This window comes from Xenopus laevis, chromosome 5L, assembly GCF_017654675.1.
Source record: "Xenopus laevis strain J_2021 chromosome 5L, Xenopus_laevis_v10.1, whole genome shotgun sequence".
In the NCBI taxonomy this organism is placed as follows: domain Eukaryota; kingdom Metazoa; phylum Chordata; class Amphibia; order Anura; family Pipidae; genus Xenopus; species Xenopus laevis.
Window position 1 is genome coordinate 46,218,010 of NC_054379.1, and position 20,801 is coordinate 46,238,810.

The 20,801-nt window shown below is 37.2% G+C and overlaps 1 protein-coding gene across 3 annotated transcripts in view; it reads left to right on the forward strand.

Moving 5' to 3' along the window:
• utrn.L (utrophin L homeolog) overlaps window positions 1-12,027 on the forward strand; it is a 391,980-nt gene extending 379,953 nt beyond the window's left edge. For all 3 annotated transcript variants that reach the window (XM_018263001.2, XM_018263003.2, XM_041562716.1), the window contains 5 exons: window positions 560-803; window positions 3,217-3,325; window positions 5,180-5,266; window positions 8,134-8,156; window positions 10,829-12,027. In XM_018263001.2, coding sequence (XP_018118490.1) covers window positions 560-803; window positions 3,217-3,325; window positions 5,180-5,266; window positions 8,134-8,156; window positions 10,829-10,837 — 472 coding nt within the window. In that variant the 3' untranslated portion in view covers window positions 10,838-12,027. The remainder of the gene's footprint in view (window positions 1-559; window positions 804-3,216; window positions 3,326-5,179; window positions 5,267-8,133; window positions 8,157-10,828) is intronic.
• Window positions 12,028-20,801: the final 8,774 nt, after the last annotated feature.

Consider the following 20,801-nt stretch of genomic DNA (forward strand, 5'->3'; position numbering starts at 1 on the left):
ACAGATCTTTCCTTTCTTACAGCTGAGACCCGCCTCCTCCATTGCACAGGTGTTGGGTGAGCCATCACAGTGTCATGGTCACTAGCTGATATCTGGCCACATGCATATCTTAGCTCAGAATTAGCAAAGATGCTTTAGGAGTTGGGATAGGTTAACAGATGTAATGATTTTTAGAATATAGAATTTACTTAACTGTATCTTATCTTATGGAACAGAGAATTAAAATAGACCCATGGAAAGCTTGTGTCTGTTGGTTTCTGTTAAGATAATAAAGACTTGTTTTAATTTAATTAAATGTGCCACCCCATCCCATTAAAAACATATCCTTAGCACTGCTATATCTACTCATTCTTGACTTTGGAGTAACATTAAAAGGCAGGCTTGCCAGCAAAGAGGCATGGTGAATTCAGTACCTACTGCTATACTGATGTTTTTTTCTTTTCCTTTTAAGTGCTGACCATACTCTGAGAACAGTTGAAATATGGTATGGAACTGTGCTTTTAGAAAGAAATCCCACCTCAAAAATAACCTACATTTTTTTTGCATCTTTTTGTTTTAGAAACTTAAAGATTGAATATGAGCAGCTGAAAGCACAGCACTTGCGAAGGGGACTGACCCCGCCATCGTCACCCCCAGACTCAGCGATATCCCTGCAGCACACTTCAGAGGACTCTGAACTCATTGCTGAGGCAAAACTGCTTAGACAGCACAAAGGGCGCCTGGAAGCTAGAATGCAAATTTTAGAAGACCACAACAAACAGTTGGAGTCCCAGCTTCATCGATTACGCCAGTTATTAGAACAGGTATTGTATCGTTTGTATCTGATATTCATTGTGACTGCCGTGGTAAAAAGCAAACACTAAGAAACCCTGTACTTGAAGGTCAATTGACTTCAGCCAGCTTATAAATAATGAGTTACATTGACTTCCATGGAAGTCTCTTCCGGTATATTTGATGTAGGTTAATTATATAAATTGCCTTTAATGCAATGAAATGCAGTATTTTATTTTCTGTCCCTCAAATAAGGGAAATCTGACTTTTTTAAGACTCTGTCTTTGGTAAAAATTGACCTTTTACAAATAAATTGGGATTAGCAGATCTATATGATATTATTTATGATGCTATTTGGTAGCTTTCGTGTAACCATGGTGACACATCATATATTGCTAGGTAACAGAGCATGATGGAACTCAAGTAGAAATACAAATAATATCCATATAGAATAGAAAACAGTATAGAAAGAACATATGTTCCATTCTGAGCAATTCATGTAGTGTATAGGTAAAATTATTTTTATTATGTAAAGATGTAAAGCACGTTGTAGTGGTTAGAATTTCCCCCCTCTTTCTTCTATTGCAAGAAATAAGGACTGTATAGAACAGGAGTCCCCAACCTTTTTTTTACCTGTGAGCAACATTCAGATGTAAAAGGAGTTGGGGAGCAACACAGGCATGAAAAATGTTCCTGGGGGTGCCAAATAAGGGCTGTGATTGGCTATTTGCCAGCCCCTATGTGAATTGCCAGCTATAGGATGGTCTGTTTGGCAGTACACCTGGTTTTTATGCAAACTTACCTCCAAGCCAGGAATTTAAAAATAAGCACCTGCTTTGATACCACTGAGAGCAACATCCAATGGGCTGTGAGCAACATGTTGATCGCAAGTTACTGGTTGGGGATCACTGGTATAAAACCATTAAGAAATTTCAACATCAAGTTTTACCTTTATATAAGTAGGAACAAATGTATGCCGATTAATGCAAGAGAGTGTTCATACTACTAAAAGGGGTGGTACACCTTTGCATTAAGTTTTAGTGTGATGTAAGACATTCATAGTCTGATTATTTCCAATTGTTCTTTTTTTTTTATTTATTTTTTTTTACAGTTTTTGTAAAAAAAATTATTTCGCTTTTTGTTCAGCTGTTCTCCAGTTTGAAATTTCAGCAACCATCGAGACTGGAATATGAGTAGGAGAGGGTCTGGCTAGAAAGAGAAGTAATAAAATGTAACAATAACAATGGAATTGTAGCCTCACAGAGCAATATATTTTGGATTTCTGGGGACAGTTACCCACCTCGGACAGCTGAAAGAGGAAGAATAAAAAATAATAAAATACAAAAAATAAAATTAACACAAATTCAAAAAAGTGGTATAACATTTCGGTGGCGTGTGGGGTGGTGGGGAGGAGTGAGCAGACCCTGAAACCATCCAGGCCCCCACAATCGCAGGGTCTGTTGCATGCCAGTTACACCACTGAATAAGTTCGGTAACCTACTAAAAGCTAACTAAAAATCAGGGCAATCATCAACCCCATAATAAAATCTTATTTTAGGATCTTGACACTGCATAAAGTTCATTCTCTTTCTTCTATAATATCAGTCTGATATCTGACTTTCAGTTGAAAGATCAAACAAATCACTTACCATCACCGTGGGTTATTGTACCGGTAGAATATTGCATCTTTTAAGCTAAATGAGCTCCAGTGTCTCATGGGAAATTCCTGCAGCTAATACAATTTTACAGCATGTATGGCCTGTGAGCTATTGGCCTATTAGCCAAGTGAGGCAATAGTCTATTTGAGTCAGCAGCCAATACCCAAATGATTACTGAGACAGCCCAAGTCTGATCGACCAACCTACATCCTAAGGGCAGATTTATCAAAGTGTGAATTTGGAACTCACCACTATAAAACCCACTCATGTTCTATTCATTCCTATGGGATTTTTAAAAGCATATTTATCAAATGGTGAACGCAAACTGATAAATATGACTCTAAAAATCCCATAGGAATGAATAGAACATGAGTGAGTTTTTCTGTGGTGAGTTCTAATCTCACATTTTGATAAATCTGCCCCTAGTGTGCCTTGGTTTGAATATATTTGGTTATATGCTGTAATGTTGATACATCACACGCATACCCTGTGGTTTATTTTCTATATCTCCACTTAATAAGTAATATATTGAAGGGTAGATGAAGGGTAGCAGAACGGAAGACAGTATTTCATGTGTTTGACAAGAGCAGGCTGAGAAATGATTGCAAATAAAATACGTTGAGCTGGGAAGGTTAATATCAAGCCATTTCTGCTCTATCAGAAGCTTGTGAGAAAATGTGTTTTCTTAAGCTCTGGGCACAATGCGTCTGCTGATACCTGTAGGAATTAGAATGGATTTCAAGGTGATTGCTTCTTCATTTGTGTTTTGTTTTACATTACATTTCAGCCTGAATCGGAGTCCAGGGTTAATGGAGTCTCTATATCTGTCTCACCACAGCCGCCTGCACCCAGATATTCAGCTGATCATGATTATAGCTCTCAGTTTCAGCAGACAGGTAAATGGCATGTGTCCAATAAACAGTGATTTAACTCCAAATAACCCCAGTTAACAACAAAGGGATAAGAAAATACAGAGGCACGTTTATAAAGGGGTGTAAAAAACATTATTAAAGGGACACTAAACAAAGATGCACTGCTCTTGTTACTAACACTTACAAATCCCATAGTCCAACAACAGCAGTTTTGCATTCTAAAAGCAACATTGCTTAGTAAAACTTAATAAGAAATGAGAATCCCAGCCAATCACTTTATATCTGACTCGAAGAACTTTGTTCCTGCATTTGGAGCTGGAAGCATTAAAGGAACGGTAACATCAAAAAATGAAAGTGTTTTAAAGGAACGACAATATAATATACTGTTGCTCTGCTCTGGTTAAACTGGTGTATTTGCGTCACAAACACTACTATAGTTTATATAAACAGGCTGCTGTGTAGCCATGGGGGCAGCCATTCAAGCACATGATATACAGTAGATAACAGATAAATTCTGAAGAATCCCATTATATACTAGATAGCTTATCTGTTATCTGCTGTGTATCCTGTGCCTTTTCTTCTTTTTTTCAGCTTTGAATGGCTGCCCCCATGGCTACACAGCAGCTTGTTTATATAAACTATAGTAGAGTTTCTGAAGAAAATACACTAGTTTTACCAGTGCAGGGCAATAGTCATTCCTTTAAAATAATTACATTTTTTGCTGTTACTGTTCCTTTAAGCACAATTTGCCTAGTTATATGTCCTTGCTCCCCACATCTGATTTAAGTGTAATACAATGAAGCCAAAATGACGCAATAATCTCCATATGTAAGATAGACTTATCACTGACCTAGTTCTGGTAGTCAGGGCTTTCATCAGTGAATTATTTTTCACCTAGTACAAATTTCAGTAGAAATGTTATTAATGGATTGTTTTCCATATGTAATTATATTTTTCATCAACTTCCATAGAAATCTAGGGGGGGATGCAGTGGAGCAGTCTAAGGATTGGGTTTAGTGACCCATTAACCATGTTCACTTTTACAGATCTGTGCAATTGTATTTTGCGTATGCGTAGCTAAAAAAAAAAAAAAAAAAAAACGCATAAATTCGGCTTTGAACTTTTTACACCACGTAAATTTGTCCCATTGACTTCAGTGGGTGACACCAGATCTGCAATGGTTTAAAACACCAAGTAAAGTATGGCATTAAGAAAAATAAAAAATCTAAACTTTATAGCAAAAGGAAAGTCCAGTGCTGTTAGCTTCTGATAGGAGCCCAGGGGTATCAGGTAAGTGAATATAATCACTGGGAGGTGTCTAACTTTTGGCACCCCTCATTGATTTTTTAATGCAGTTAACTCTTTATATTTCCATGATGTGACCATGATGCAACAATGGAGTTTTACATACATGGCCATTTTAAAAAGACACACATACATCATCTTTTGTGCAAAGGAAACCTGCTGAACAACCTGCCTAACTGCTAGTTGATACAGAGAAAGGCAAAAAGCCCATCTGAAGCCTCTCCAGTTTGCATGGTGGAGCACAGTTTCCTTCCTGACTCCAAGAGGGCAATGGGACCAGTCCCTGGATCAGCTTTGTAGGAGTTAATTTAAATAACCTTGTTTTCAGTTTTTATCCAGTCCTTTCTATCTAACATATCTGCCAATACATCCACTTCAGGGAAATCTTTCTCACTTTGCAGCTTTCACAAGATTGCTCCTCCTTTTTATAAGCACAAGGGATGCTATCTTGCCCACTGGAAGGATCTTTTGGTTAATAAGTCATCAGATAATAATTTGATAAGTTCAGTCCAAGGTTGAGTATCACTGATCTGTTCCTGTAGCTCAGTATGTTGCTTTGCATTTGCCCCACAGATGATGTGTTGCACCCTGCGCATAGTACCAGCACAGACTTAACAGATGTGATGGAACAACTCAACAGCACATTTCCCCTGAGCAGCTGTAAGTATATCCCACATTGCTAGTTGTTGTTTTTCAGCACTAGTTCTAGGGACAGCGATTGGCCTACTACTTTTATATTACAATGAAACTGCATGATTGACATATTATGCCTTTAGTTTTCTATGTTCTCTCCATTGGTTTTTATATGTGTGAAAGTATTCCTATTAAATGGAGCATGTGTAAAACCCTCTCCCACAAACAGATAGTGGTCCCCAAACTATGGTGCTGGCCTTCTTGGGGAGGGGGTGGGGCTGGAGGGTAGTTATGGGGGGGTATTTGGAGAAAATGGCTATTTTCTTTGCTAGATATAGTTTAAACCCTAGCTTAATGGTCAGTTAAGGGGAGATTCACATTGAAAATTTGCTCAGTGATTTAGATATTCTTGGAAATGTTGCTGTATGACTGATACACCAATGTTTTCGGATATTTGTGATCTTATAAGGGGCCCTGAACAAAGGTTAGACTTCCAAAGGGTCCTTGAACTAAAAGAGTCTAACAATTGATTCCTTGGGTATAGAGTTTATTAAAGATTTGTTTAAAGTTTAATCAAAGGTTGTTCGCTTAAACTATGAAAGGAATTAAAATTAACGTTTAGTATGCTACAGACAGTAGACCATGTGTGATTATATTGATGTTTAACCAAAACAATTATATTGAGATAAACCTATACTATTTATACTACATGTGTATATATTTACTGTTGACTCAGACCATTTTTTTCCACCTGCAATGAAAAATCCCATTTCAGTGTAGTCTGCCTTTACTGCTATACCCACAGTTGCTGCTACCTGACAGAGCTGTAGGTGTTTCATACTTAATGTACCCCAAAATGATTTCTTTTTCCTGCTCTTATTTTGTCCTTCTCATTATTGGAAAGTATTTACAAAACAGTGCTATCATCATACAGCGAGGCCCTACCAAAATGCTATCTCAAGGCTGCAAATGTCTCTCCCTTCAGCAATGCAAATCCCTATTTTCACCCTCGCACCTTGCCAGCTTTGTTTTATCAGATACCAGGCAGCACAGCAATATTGAAAGGAAGTGTTAAGATTAATTTTAAATAAGCCATGCACGCAGTTGACAGCTGTGACAAAGAAAAATGAAGACGGGCTCTCGATAACATCATATCCCAGAGTAGAGATGACAAGGATGTTTTTTTTTCCGTCACAGAGACTATTCAATAAACAAAGGCAGGAATAGTGTGAGAACAGAAGCAATATCTCTACTATATATGAGTAGGAAAACAATATCAGAAGGTATCAATTGAAACTGAATTTCCTATAGAAATAAGCTGATATTGGGTGTTTTTCATTACCTAAAAAGACTCTCCATCTTTATGGTCTTCAGAGATGCAGAGATAGAGAGATTGTTATCACAGAATTGTTCTATCACAATTGTCTATGGGTCACTAGGGCAGAGAGAATGAGCTGAAGATGCCTGCACATTGAATACTGCCTATAAAACAAATATCTATTAAGTGACGACAATAGGAAGTTTTACCAGAAATAGCTTTTCAGGCAGGCTCACACATAATATATCACCTGAGTCTAAATATTGTATGGTAAATTCAGTGGGTGGCTTTGGGCTCATTTGTAAACCAGTCAGGCTTTACTTTACAATAACACTTGATTGTAGGGACCAACAAAGGAACTTTTAACACAAGTTATTGGTTTGCAGTTTATTACTGGGTATTGTAAGAGATATTCCCATATTACCAATGTATGTATGTATAACTTTATTTGTAAAGTGCTGTTGGGACCTGCAGCTCTGTACAATATATAAGAGCACAATATATAACAGTTAGGGAAGCACTGAATCTACTATTTTGGATTCAGCCGAATCCTCCGTGAAAGATTAGGCCAAATACCGAACCAAATCCAAATCCTAATTTGCATATGCAAATTAGGGGTGGAAAAGGGAAAATAATTTTACTTCCTTGTTTTTTGACAGAAAGTCACACGATTTCCCTCCCTGTCCCTAATTTGCATATGCAAATTAGGATTCGGATTCAGTTTAGCCGGGTAGAAGGATTCAGCCGAATCCAAATCCTGCTGAAAAAGGCTGAATCCTGAAAGGAATCCTGGATTCGGTGCATCCCTAATAACAGTACACACAGGGAGAACAAGTAACAAAATAAATGGAGTAAATATACACAAAGTACACAAAACTTATATAAGGACATAGAGTTTAAGTGCCATGTAGTAAGAGAGACCATAGGAAGGAATTCCCTGCCCCATAGAGTTTACAATCTATATGTGATCTAACATTGCTCTGCAGGCTCCGATGGGGGGCCTGGGGCCCACTGGGGCTGCTGTATCGGGCCCCCCCCTCCAGTCCCCCCTGCCCCTGCTGCAACACACTAAAACTAATTGTGATGTCATTGTGGCCATTATATACCCATCCCAGGCACTGAGGCCAATTTCATTTTAAAGGGATATGCCCTTACTCTACCATTGGTATGTACCAGGTCAACAACAGCCAGAATGAGGTGCATTCCCCTCAGTTAACAACTCCATGTGTGGTCAGATCTTATGCCCTCCCAGCAACAACATAATTCAGGGATTGGCTATTGTGGGTTAAGTTTAGTAATGGCTTCTGCATTATCTCAGTCAATATAATATTTGGGTAATTTTATTGCCGTCCAATGGAAAGTAAATGTAGTATTCACTGGCTGTGCCTGTAGAAATATTGTCATGAACAGTAATTGATGACTTTTTCCACTAATACAGTATAGGTGCCAAAAAGATTTTTTCTCCTATTGTTTAGTAATTTTCTAAGCCTCCAAGGTGGTTGTGTACAACATGCCTGATTTATACATTTTCATTTTATCTGAGATGATTAATGGGTTTTCTATTTCCTGTTTGCAGCAAGCCTTTCTGGGAGACAGCAGGTATGTTTTCATATTCCATTTACCTACAATACAATGAATAACTTAGATTACAAGGCTTCTTTTAATGTAGGTGTTTTTTCTCTTCAGTATAAACACTTAAATGGCAGCGTGCCAACTCATATTCCACACAACAGAAACCACATGCACTCAATAAAATTCAACATTTCCAATATATGTTATGCCAGTACTTTTTATTAAAGCAATGTGTGTTAAATATAGAAGAGCTATGATCCGGAGATTTATTTATATGGCTCATAAGCAAGAAGGTGCTTGGTCCTGCTTTAGACTGGGACCTGATAAATGTTTGTAACTTTCCAAAGGGTTTCTGCTTTCTTTCAATGGCAATTACATTTACAAATACAGTTTAAAACTATAATTATACTTTCTTTTTTCTCACTATCTAATAGTAGATAGTGTTCTCTTCCTTGCTTTCTCACAGTCTAGTCTTATTGGTCATAATTGGTTTGCTAGGATGGAACTAAACATCTTTGGACTTATTTCCAGAGCTGGGGCAAAGTGCCGATAATGGATGCAAACCACCTTGGATTTATGGTATTTATGGTATTTGCACCTTTCAGGCAGAATCCAAAGGCTTTTTGCACTCCTAGAATCAAGTACAAAGCTCTGCGCCTTCTCTTGAATACATTGCTGCCTGTGTTCGGCAGACTGTATTTAGGGGGTTGAGTGCAAAGTTCTGGCCCAATTATACTGCAAATGCCACTTTGTCCAGGTTATATAATGAGGGGAAGTTAGCATGTACTGAGCTGTTTCAAAACACTTACAATTCAAAAGCATAATAAGGGTAATTTGCATTCATACCCAAAATAGTTCCCTGTGTTTGGCATCAGGCACTCCTCTAGCAAAAATTATTCTTCCTTCCCTTAATTCCTTGTCTCCCTTTGCCCCTCCTGAACCGCTAGGCTTTTTCTTGCTCACGTTTCTTGCAATATTACAATAAGAAGTGTGAGCCGCATACTTCGTTGAGCCACCATTTTCTTCCTACCAACGTCCCCAATATGGCCATTATAAGCTAAAGTGCATGCACTACACTGCCCCATGATCGTCATGCTGATGCTGTAGTTTTCTATGCATGCATGAGGCCAGAATTGTCATCTGTGCACAGAAGCAAGGTCTTGGTCTATGTATAGAATGAAGAATTATGGGAAACTTCAATCCAACTCAACAAACATTTTCAAGTGGATCATAGTGCTACAGTGAAAATTTGCAATCATAAGCGCTTACAATTATGCTTATCTTTAGACACATTGGGACTCATTTATAAACACTCGGTAAATTTGCACCTGGGCAGTAACCCATAACAACCAATCAGTGATCAGCTTTTTTCAGCCAGCTGCAGGTTGAACTTTGAATGCAATCTTCGGATTGGTTGCCATGGATTACTGGCCAGGTGCATATTTGCCAAGTGTTTATATATATATATATATATATATATATATATATATATATATATATATATATATGTATATGTATATATATATATATATGTATATGTATATATATATATGTATATGTATATATATATATGTATATATATATATGTATATATATATATGTATATATATATATGTATATATATATATGTATATATATATATGTATATATATATATGTATATATATATATGTATATATATATATGTATGTATATATATGTATGTATATATATGTATGTATATATGTATGTATATATGTATATATATGTGTATATATGTATATGTGTATATATATATATGTGTATATATATATATGTGTATATATATATGTGTGTATATATATATATGTGTATATATATATATATGTGTATATATATATATATGTGTATATATATATATATGTGTATATATATATATATGTGTATATATATATATATATGTATATGTATATGTATATGTATATATATATGTATATATATATGTATATATATATATATATATATATATATATATATAACCCCTACTATCTTATGCCTTGTCCTTTAATGGCAAATTCTATGTATAAAACAGGTCTATTCTGAGGCTTCCTGAATACAATGGGCAGTAACCCATAACAACCAATCAGTGATCAGCTTTTTTTAGCCAGCTGCAGGTTGAACATTGAATGATTCTGATTGGTTGCCGTGGATTACTGGCCAGGTGCATATTTGCCCAGTGTTTATAAATAGCCCCTACGATCTTATGCCTTGTCCTTTAATGTCAAATCCTATGTATAAAAGAGAGCTATTCTGAGTTCTTATGGGCCTCTTGAATACAATGGTTCCTGCTATAGAGAGAGAGAGAGAGAGAGAGAGAGAATGAATGGTGTGTATGAGCCGCACACCCTGAGTATAATCACAACCTGGGTGCTCATGCATGAGGGGTAAATGCAGGATACGAAATTATGGCACTCCTTTTGCTGAAAATCCTGTGAGTGCCATCATTTCGTATCCTATATATATATATATATATATATGGAATAAATCGGCACTCACCATTCTTGTAGTTAAATAGCCGGGTGCTAACCATATTCATGAATAGCAGTCCAGTGAAAGCACTCACGGCAATGACCCTTCAGGGGTATATCAAAATATTTTTATATATACAATTAATCCTTAGCCGTGTTCAAGTGTATGTAAGATTGATGAGTTTTTCAGCCTTTATTGTTCTGATCTATACAGGCAATGTGAAAGTGCGTCCATGAAAACATTTGTCCTTGGCACAAAGTCCCTTCATAACACAGCCAGTGGGAGAGTCTTATTGTCATGAAGCTGCAAGGGACTGAGAACCATTCTACCACTTTCAACTGTGTGTTCTACTGAAGGATTACAACACTGAATATCCAAAGATGAAGGTGTTTTTTAATGTAATGTCTGTCCACTCTTTTTGTTCCCTTTCTATGCAAAATGTAAATGAACAATCTGTGGAGTATTTGGAAATAAGTATACATACCTTGTTTGTATAAAAAATCAACATTACTAGAATTTGGAGGGATGGTTTTAGAATTCATAAGTTTTTAGTAATCACATACAGTGCATCTGCTATACAGCAAGTATGCTCATTCCCAGAATTTGTGGCATATCAGTATTAAGGTAGTATCATCAAAGTCACCCTGTATATACTGTAAGCTGACAGAATCCTCGTGAAACTGTATTGTCCCATGCTCAGTATAGCGCAAAATATCAAGGAGACTCTGAAACATCACCAGCTGTTGTGTTGTATGCAAAGTATTTTAGCTCTTTTTGTGAATTTAGCACGTATGAACCATTAAGTGCTCTAAGAGCCTCCATAGGGTTACATTTAAAAATCTGAATGTCCTTTATATACTGTATACAGGGGAGTAAGTTATCATTGACAGATTGACTTATCCTCAATCAAAACACTTATACTTGCTTCGAAATATACATGGAAGCTCTTGGCCACTCTTGATTTTCCCCTTTGTCATAGTCTGATCATTACAGAGTTCTTTCTCCACTTTAAAGCCTCCTCTGAATGTGGCTGTTATGAGCAAAAATACAAAAGTTCATTTTCCGAATGGGTGGGTTCCCAGTTGTTTGATGTCATTAAAGAATGGGTGACATGAAAATTCCCTGATATTTTTATATATATATATATCTCCAGAACTGTTGCTGTTGTGAATATGCTACATGATATTTTGTTACTGAATGAAGAGGAACTGCCACAATAAGATAGCCTTAATCACTTTAAAAGAAATATATTTTAGAGCCCCAGTCTATAAACAGTTTGAATTTATTGATAGAAATGAATAACACCCCGTTTGTTTTTGTTCACACAAGATAAAACGTACTTGAGCATTTTTCTGCTCTGTTTCTTTTTTTTTTTTTTTTTTTTGCATAATAAAATGCATTTTTAATGCAAATGGCATATGTGGACTTATTATTTTCTCATACATATAATAATGACCTTTGTTGAACTGTGGTTGATACAAAAGCATTTTCATTCAGGCAGAGAAAATGCCAATGTTGTATGTGCATGGACGGGCATGGCTTCTACCTGATATTGCACACGAAGCTCGGGGTGGAAGACTTCGCATTGGCCTGTTCCATTGGCCTTACCTTTTCTCATAGACTTGCAAACCAGAGACCAACAATTAAACTCTTAAATCTGAAGTTTAAAGGCATTGTTTAATTTTCAATTAACTTTTAGTATGAGGAAGAGTGTGACAGAGAGACCATTTAAACTTGGTTTTCATTTTGTATTATTTGTGGGTTTTGAGTTATTTAGCTTTTTTTTCCCAACAGCTCTCCAGTCTGCAATTTTAACAATATGGTTTCTAGAGTCCAAATTACCTTGGCAATCATGCACTGATTTGAATAAGAGACTGGAATAGGAATGGGTCTGAATAGAAAGCGGAGTAATAAAAAGCTGCAGCCTTACAGGGCATTTGTTTTTAGATGGGGTCAATGACCCCCAGTTGAAAGCTGGAAAAGAGCAAGAAGGAGGCAAATAATTCAAAATGTATAGAAAATCAAGGCCAACTGAAAAGTTGCTTAGAATTAGCCATTCTGTAATATACTAAACGTTAACTTAAAGGAGAATTCACCAGTTAACTAAAAAAAAAAACCCTACCCTACGTAGACCCCCCTCCCTCCTGCCCCTAACTTTTTACTTACCCCTTGGTGCAGATTCAGGGAGCGCAGTTCACGGCAGCCATCTTCCAGGTCTTTGTGTATTCTACCGGCGCTTTGGCAATTTCCGTCCATTTTGGCACATGCGCAACAGCCGCAAACCGGGAATGCTCTGCTTCACTAGTTTACAGATTACTGAAGACCCAGAAGATGGCTGCCATAAACTGCGATCCCTGAATCTGCACCGAGGGGTAAGTAAAAAGTTAGGGGTAATTCCCCAGGGGGCAGCTAGGCTAGGACGGAGGGAGGGGGGCCTACATAGGGTAGGTTTTTTTTAGTTAATGGTTAAATTCTCCTTTAAGGCCAAACCACCCCTTTAAAAACAGTTTCATCTGATTTTGGGATATTTTCTTTCATTCATTCTGCTATTTCTCAAAATATATTGTAAAAAAAAACATCTCCGCAGTGACATATATTTCTTTGTTCTTTCACACTCTATTGACATCCACTAAACCCCTGCTGTGACAACATACAACATCTCAGTATGTTGTGTCCTAAATAAACTGTCTTTTTAACACAAGACTAAACTCACTAACGTGAGTGGCGTTTCACTGAACAAATGATCTGTCTGTTTGAAATGGATGGATGGATGAATAGATCCAGTATCAAATAATATTCTTTTCTTTTTTTGAATTACTAAATCAGCATAAACAAAAATACATCAATAACACAATGTTGAAAATCAGAAACCTAAAAAAATGGGCAGAAAGACTTAAAACTGCACATTTGTTTTTAAGTTTAATAAAAACACGCTGGTGTGTGTTGGGTTTTTTCATCCGTGGAAGAGCCTAGAATTTAGAAATAGGATTTTGATTCCAGCTACAAAAGTACAACTCCCTATTGGCCAAAATGAAACATTATTTTGTCCATAAAACATCAAACTCAATTTTACTCTAATAGTGGGAATCAGGAAAAAAATATGACCGTTCTGAAAAATATGTTTTCCTTTGAACTTGGTCTTGTGTTGCATGGCAATGGAGAAAAAAATATATGCCGTATATTAAGCAGCGAAACTTGTTTTTCAGCAATTCCACTTTTCCAGAAGCAGACAGAGTTCTATCCTTTTTTTTTTACCTTCATTGCAAATAAGGGTATAAATAATGCAGGCTAAATGCTTAAGCAATTAATTCCCTATTGTATTATTTAAGCACGAGTGCTAAGTGGAATTGTTGTTTGGGGGCATATAAAAATGCTGGTCCAAGTAAATTCCGTATGCACTCCCGGGCCCTCCTGTATATAGAAATCTGGTGCTCAGTCCTCTAGGGAGACGGCCCTCCCATGGCCACAGGAAATAAACAAATGAGGAACCAGCACACAAGATAAATGCAAAAGGACATTGACCCCTATGTGTTTAATGTGTTACTCAATACACAACGTTTTGGGGGCTGGCCTCTTTGTCAGGTGACCTCATTTGTTTGTTTCCTGTGGCATATAAAAATGCACCTGTGTGTCCTTATATAAAATACTTATTACTACAATATATGCAGTAAATCTGAAAACAAGAGGAACAGATCGCTTCTGGTGTCAAAAGAGGTAGGGAGAAGAGAGATGGACATGCAATCGATACCACCCAATCAAGCCATGCTAGACCTGTCCAAAAGTGCGTGCATCTATGTAGCACCTACTTAACCCAACCAATCTTAGTATTTACTATCTTAGTCCTAGTTCACTGTGTCAGCCTCTTCCCATTTCCATGGCATCTTCTCCAAGGCCAGTGTTGTCCCCAACACACAACCCCAGGGCAATCTGATCCACCCCCTTAAATGTTTTTTAGCCACACCCCATGGGGCATCTCTACAAGCCCTGACTCCTCTAACTATTTTATTCCACCAGTTGCCTCCTCCAAACATCTACCATGGCTTCTCCTGCCTGGGATTTTAATCTAACCAGTGTACGGAAGTTCTGTCCTTTCTTCTCCTGCTCACCCACACATCTGCCACATTTCTTCCCAATTTTCTACTTTAGCCAGGGCTTATCTCATATCCTTGCCACTCTCTTAGGTTTAACCCAACCAGTGCAACTGAGGATCTAATCACTCAACTCTTTTCATACAAAGTTAGGAAAGCCACCAGGGCATTTCATTCTGTGGTTTTGATGGCAGATGGTCCTTGATGATGAACCGACACCGCTGTAACAAAACTATCTCAAAGAATTTTACTCTCAATTTTCTTCTTATAAAGAAGTCTGCCAAACAGGACACCCTTGACACTCTACACATGGGTAGGTAAATTGCTCCATGCTTACTGTAACCAAATAATTCCATTTGAACTCTCAACCTTCGTGTTACAAAGGAGCTCTCTTTGTTCTTGGCATAGCAAATATAATGGAATATGGTACTATACAGTATATAACACGCCATGTAAAAAAAGCACCATCTGAATGCTAGTAATAACTCTATGAAATTAATTTATCAGCTTGTTCATTATAAGTGACAACGTACTCCAGCTTAATATTCTGCCATAAAAAAAGCAGTACTGCTATGAAAAATAGTGTTCCAAAGCAGTAACTTCTTTCACCAGTGCATTGTTTTTATACTGTATCTTACACCATTTTCTAGACATCTGAGTTTTTCACATTCACTTGGATGGGTTATGTAGTATGTGTGCGAGTGTAAATTAATGGCAGTGTTTGGATTGTTAAAATAAAACGTGCATGGTGATGTGTATTTATATTGTAAGCATAATTTATTTTCAATCTAATATACAATATTAAAGGAAGTGCCCACCAAAAAAAAATTGGACTGAAGCAGACAAACCTGCAAACAAGGCGAGTAACAGTGGAAGTGCAGCATTAAAGCACAAGCCTGCACATATACAAGTGATGGGTGGAGAAATGTGTCATTTCACTTTGCCATGGGAAAGTAGGTCAAGTATTTTACATTATTGAATTCCAAGGCAGACCAAACTTCATACATATGGAGGAGAAATAAAATGCAACTTGGGGAAACATTTTTTTGTTCCTAAGAGACAGATGGTTCATCGATGCTGAATTGCTTTTTAGATAAATAAAACTTCTGCTTTTTCATCACAAAGAGCAGCATTTCCTGAATGATTCACCACCTGAAACATCAAGTAGCTTCTTTGTGTAGCAAGAACTGAGAGAATGGTGAAGTACCCGCAAAGGTGCAGAGTTCTCATTTATTTATAGTGCATTCAGCAAAGCACTTGAGGATATCTTTATCTGTAGGGTATTTGCCCAAAGGTGGAGAGTGGAACAAACACACCTACGTATGCCTTCCATGAACCAAAAGATTATTATCATTATTGAGCTTTTCTTTGAGAGCAATTCTTGAGCCATCCATTGGTGCCCTCTGTTATCCAGGCCCTGATTGGTTCTAGAGGGAAGAACTATTCACTAGTGATGGGCGAATTTCTCCCCCAAATTCTGGAAATGGCGGAAAATTTGTGAAACGCATTGAAGTCAATGGGCGTCAAAATTATTATCAATTTTGACGCCCGCAACAATTTTTATACGCGCCTTTTTTGTCCAAATGCATTCAAGACAATGGGCATCCGAATAATTTTGGTGCGCGACAATGTTTATGCTGACGCACGCCGAAATTTTTTTGCCGTGGCGGATTTTTCGCTGATGAATTTTGGCTGCAGTTTTGCGAAATTCTTTGCCAGCGGTGAAAGCGGAAATTCGCTGCAAATTTGCACCTGGAAAATGTGTTCGCCCATCACTACTATTCACCTTTTTCATTCAAGTTACATGAAACCATTGATATGGTTAAGAAAAGACCTTGCAGAACTGTGTTACAGGGGTGAGTACAGACTGGCTCTTCCTTTTACTCCTACTTAATACGCTCAATACACGATAGTTCTCAAAATAATTTTAAGACATTATTTTGAATGCCTCCCCCAAATTTATTGACTATGGTGCACAACTCCCAGCAAAAGTGGATAGACACAGTCTGCACTGAACAGACAGCTAAAATTGAGACAGGACGGAGGTGGTAATCCTGGGCAATGCCCAAATAGACGTGGGCTATAAGAAAGGGGAGGGGAAAGTATAGGGGAGGCATGCTGTGGGCATAGGGAGGAGAGGTGGAAGGTGATACCATGGGCAGCACAAGTGGATGCCAGGAGAGAAACACCAAATATTGTGCTTGTCTTTAAAGGAGAAGGAAAGCTCCAAGACAGTTTATTGTCAACAGATTAACCACAATAGTGCAAGCTAGAACCCTATATTTATTCTGCAGAATGCTTTACCATACCTGAGTAAATAGCTCTAGACACTGTCTCTGTTTGTTTAGGAGAGAAGCTGCCATATAAGCTTGGTGTGACATCACTTCCTGCCTGAGTCTCTCCCTGCTCACTTACAGCTCTGAGCTCCGATTACAGCAGGGATGGGAGGAGGGAGGGGGAGAGGATCAAACTGAGCATGCTCAAGCCCTGCCCTGGAGGTTTATGCTGAAAACAGGAAGTCTGATACAAAAGCCCATGTGTACACAATAGAAGGAAAGAAATGTGATGTTTCTTTTGACAGAGCAGCATTACTTTGAGGGTTTACTGGTGTATTTATGTAGACCTTTCTGATAAAGCTTACTTAATTTTAGCCTTTCCTTCTCCTTTAAGGATATAATTTACAGTTTGGCCCATAGGATTATGGCCAATTATAAGTGGAGATAAATAAGGGTCCCTGAGTAAAATGATGCCAATGGATTTTATAAAATAAAATGCAAAATAAAGCCCATTTATAAACAGGCTTATTTATTTATTCTTTTTGCATTAACCAGACTCCTTTTTTTCTGGAAACCAACCCTCACTTGGAAAAGGAAATAATGCATTCTTCGAAATGGGGGAAGGCATACATTTCACTTACTTACACTGATGTATTTTAGATTTATAACTGTAGAAATGGGCACAGAGCCAATATGTTAATAATGAATTCCCCTTTACATACCTATAAGAACAATCATCTTTGACAAACACTATACAGTTGTATTTATTAATTGTACTGTTTCTGCAAGTATGAGTTTAATTTTAGCCATCATTTAGGTATCTAATGGGAGCACTGCACATATTAAGGGGCCCATTCACCAAGTTCGAGTGAAGGAATAGAAGAAAAAAAACTTCGAATTTCGAAGTGTTTTTTTGGCTACTTCGACTACGACTTTGAATATTCGAAGTTGAAGGATTTTAATTCGCCAGTTAATTAACCCTCGATATTCGACCCTTAATACATCTGCCTCTAATGCTCATGCTGGTTTAGTTTATTCCAACATATGTAATTGTGTGTTAGGCACGACGGAAACACATACAGTAAAATGACTTTCCTTTTATCTGCTGAGTGCAGACAACAGTTGTCAGACCCAGAACACCTGGAGTTCTGTTATAGAAACTTTATTTCCCTCTGCAATAAGGAATATAATGGCAACCAGGGAGGCAGATCAAATCCTATTCGCTGTAAGCTATCCGTTCAATATAATAATACATTTTAAAATGTTGCTTCTGCGAACTACATGCCTATAACTAGATTTCTTTTTTTTTATGCTAGACAATGCAAAACAAATGCAGGCCTGACGGCTTTAGCTGAAGAAAAACAGCACTTATCATTTGTTTTCTTGCTGGCTTTTCTTTCCCTTACCGATACAATAAGGGAATCTATCAGACTAATGAGAATGTTAAACATGAGAAACGAGTAAGATGGTTCATTTGGGGAAAGGCTTTAGGTTTAGTGCTGTGCCTGCAAGTCAGAACATGGCAGAATATCAGGATAAATTCTTTAAATACATATTTTATGATTATTTACATTTTCCACTTTTCTTACTTTTTTTACACTCGTGAAAATTACAAAATAAAAATTCCTCCGTCTTTTACAGTTGGCTCAACAATTGTTATACATTTGCAATGCTTAACTTTTGTCGAGTTGAGTTCTCATTAATATTGCGGATTTCCTAATATGTCAATCTCTGTTCAATGAGTATTGGTATTTTTTCTGCCTTCTCGATTTCTGCACAGATTGTACCAAGAGAAAGTGTTTTGTGATGGATGGTGAGCAATAAAGTTCTTTTCTGTAAATGTTTGAATAAAATGTACAACCTTTGTGCAGTTTGAGCAAGGTATTCCTTTGCAGTTCACCTTTATCTGTTATTATTTTATGTTAGAAAGTAAACCCAAATGTAATATTTTACTTAATGAATGCATACAATTATTTATAATAATAATAACAGCTTATAATATAATAATAATAACAGCTTGTAAATGTAACTGAAAGCAGACTCATTCCCTGCAGCAGGTGAATTCAAGGATTTATCTGTAGTGATGGGCGAATATATTCGGCAGGCAAATTTGCGCGATGACGGCGTAAAAAAAAAAAAGGACGCCGGTGTCTAGAATTCGTTTCGAGAATTTTTCAGCGAAATGGCGCAAATTCACCCATCACTATCTATCTGTTTTTCTTTCTTTTCTTTTTGCTTTTCTTTTCTGTTTTTATACTTTTAAGACATACTCACATTACCTCATTGGCACAACAAGTTTTCATTGACTTTATTATTTTTTATTCATTATGTTTTACGTTGACCAATACAACTCGAACTCAATTATTGACACGTGTAATAAGATCTTGTATGTTCACATTCTATTATGTTATTTATTGGTTTATTCTTATAAATGCCAATAAAAACTATTGAAAAATGAAATGGATGTATCTGCAGTTGTAGCTATCTTCATTATGATGACTAGAATCCATCCCATACCCAATTCCAAATTTCAGGAGAACATTGCTCCACAACTTGCATAAGTAAATGATCACTATCTATGATCAAACGTTAAGATGTTTGCATGGGTTATTAAGAGGTTTCAAGCAATTTGTTGACCCTGCAAAATTTGAGGAGGTTGGTGAGAAACCTTTGCACCCAGGACCTCTTGAAAAGCCCCTTCAAGGACCCACAGTTGTGTGTACGCAGATTATAAGGGGTTGTTATAGAATTTATATCTGGTTTTATGCGTTTCTGGGTGGCTTTTTCATCTCTTGAGTTAGGAGATAGTTTTGGGACCTGTATGAATAGCAGAGCCTAGCATGATGTTTCCTCTATCAACTACCAATAGATCAGCCACATGAAGAAGGTAAGGGTGTAAGGGAGTCTTGCATGCTGAGCAATATAGGTAGTCATCTTGGCATCATAATGTTTCTCCAAATTTAGCCAGTAGCAGTTTCATGGTCTTTATTTATCTTCAGTTTTTCCTCCTTTTTTGTGATCAGAAAAGATCGAGATCACTCTGGATATAAAAACTTCCACAATGATCCCAAATCTACTGTGAAAAAATGTCAAAGCAATGAAATGACAGAAATGTGCACATACTTTAGGGTACACTATTAATTGTGTGGATGTTATGTAAAAAAAAGTATTTACTTAAAGGGATACTGTCATGGGAAAACATGTTTTTTTTCAAAACACATCAGCTAATAGTGCTGCTCCAGCAGAATTCTGCACTGAAATCCATTTTTCAAAAGAAAAGGAAGGAAACTTCAGGCGACTTCTGAATACGAATAGATGTGTGTGCCATTCCGCAGGCGATTTTTCATTTAAGCTGGCACAAGACAGAGGTAAGGCATTCGGGGAGATTGGCCGCCGCAAAGATGAGGCGATTAGTTGCCAGGCGACTAAATCTCCCCAAATCGCCCAGTGTGACCTTACTCTAAGAACAATACTCAATAATAAAAGCCAAGTCCCACTGAGACTGATTCAGTTACATTAAGTAGGAGAAATAACAGCCTGCCAGAAAGTAATTCCATCCTAAAGTGCAGGCACAAGTCACATGACTGGGGGCAGCTGGGAAACCGACCATATGTCTAGCCCCATGTCAGATTTCAAAACTGAATATAAAAAAAAAAATCTGTTTGCTCTTTTGAGAATTGGATTTTCAGTGCAGAATGCTGCTGAAGCAGCACTATTAACTGATGTGTTTTGAAAAAAACATGTTTTCCCATGACAGTATCCCTTCAAGGTTGTAATAAATGCTATGTATTAAGTTAAATCAAGTTCCAAAAAGCAAGATGC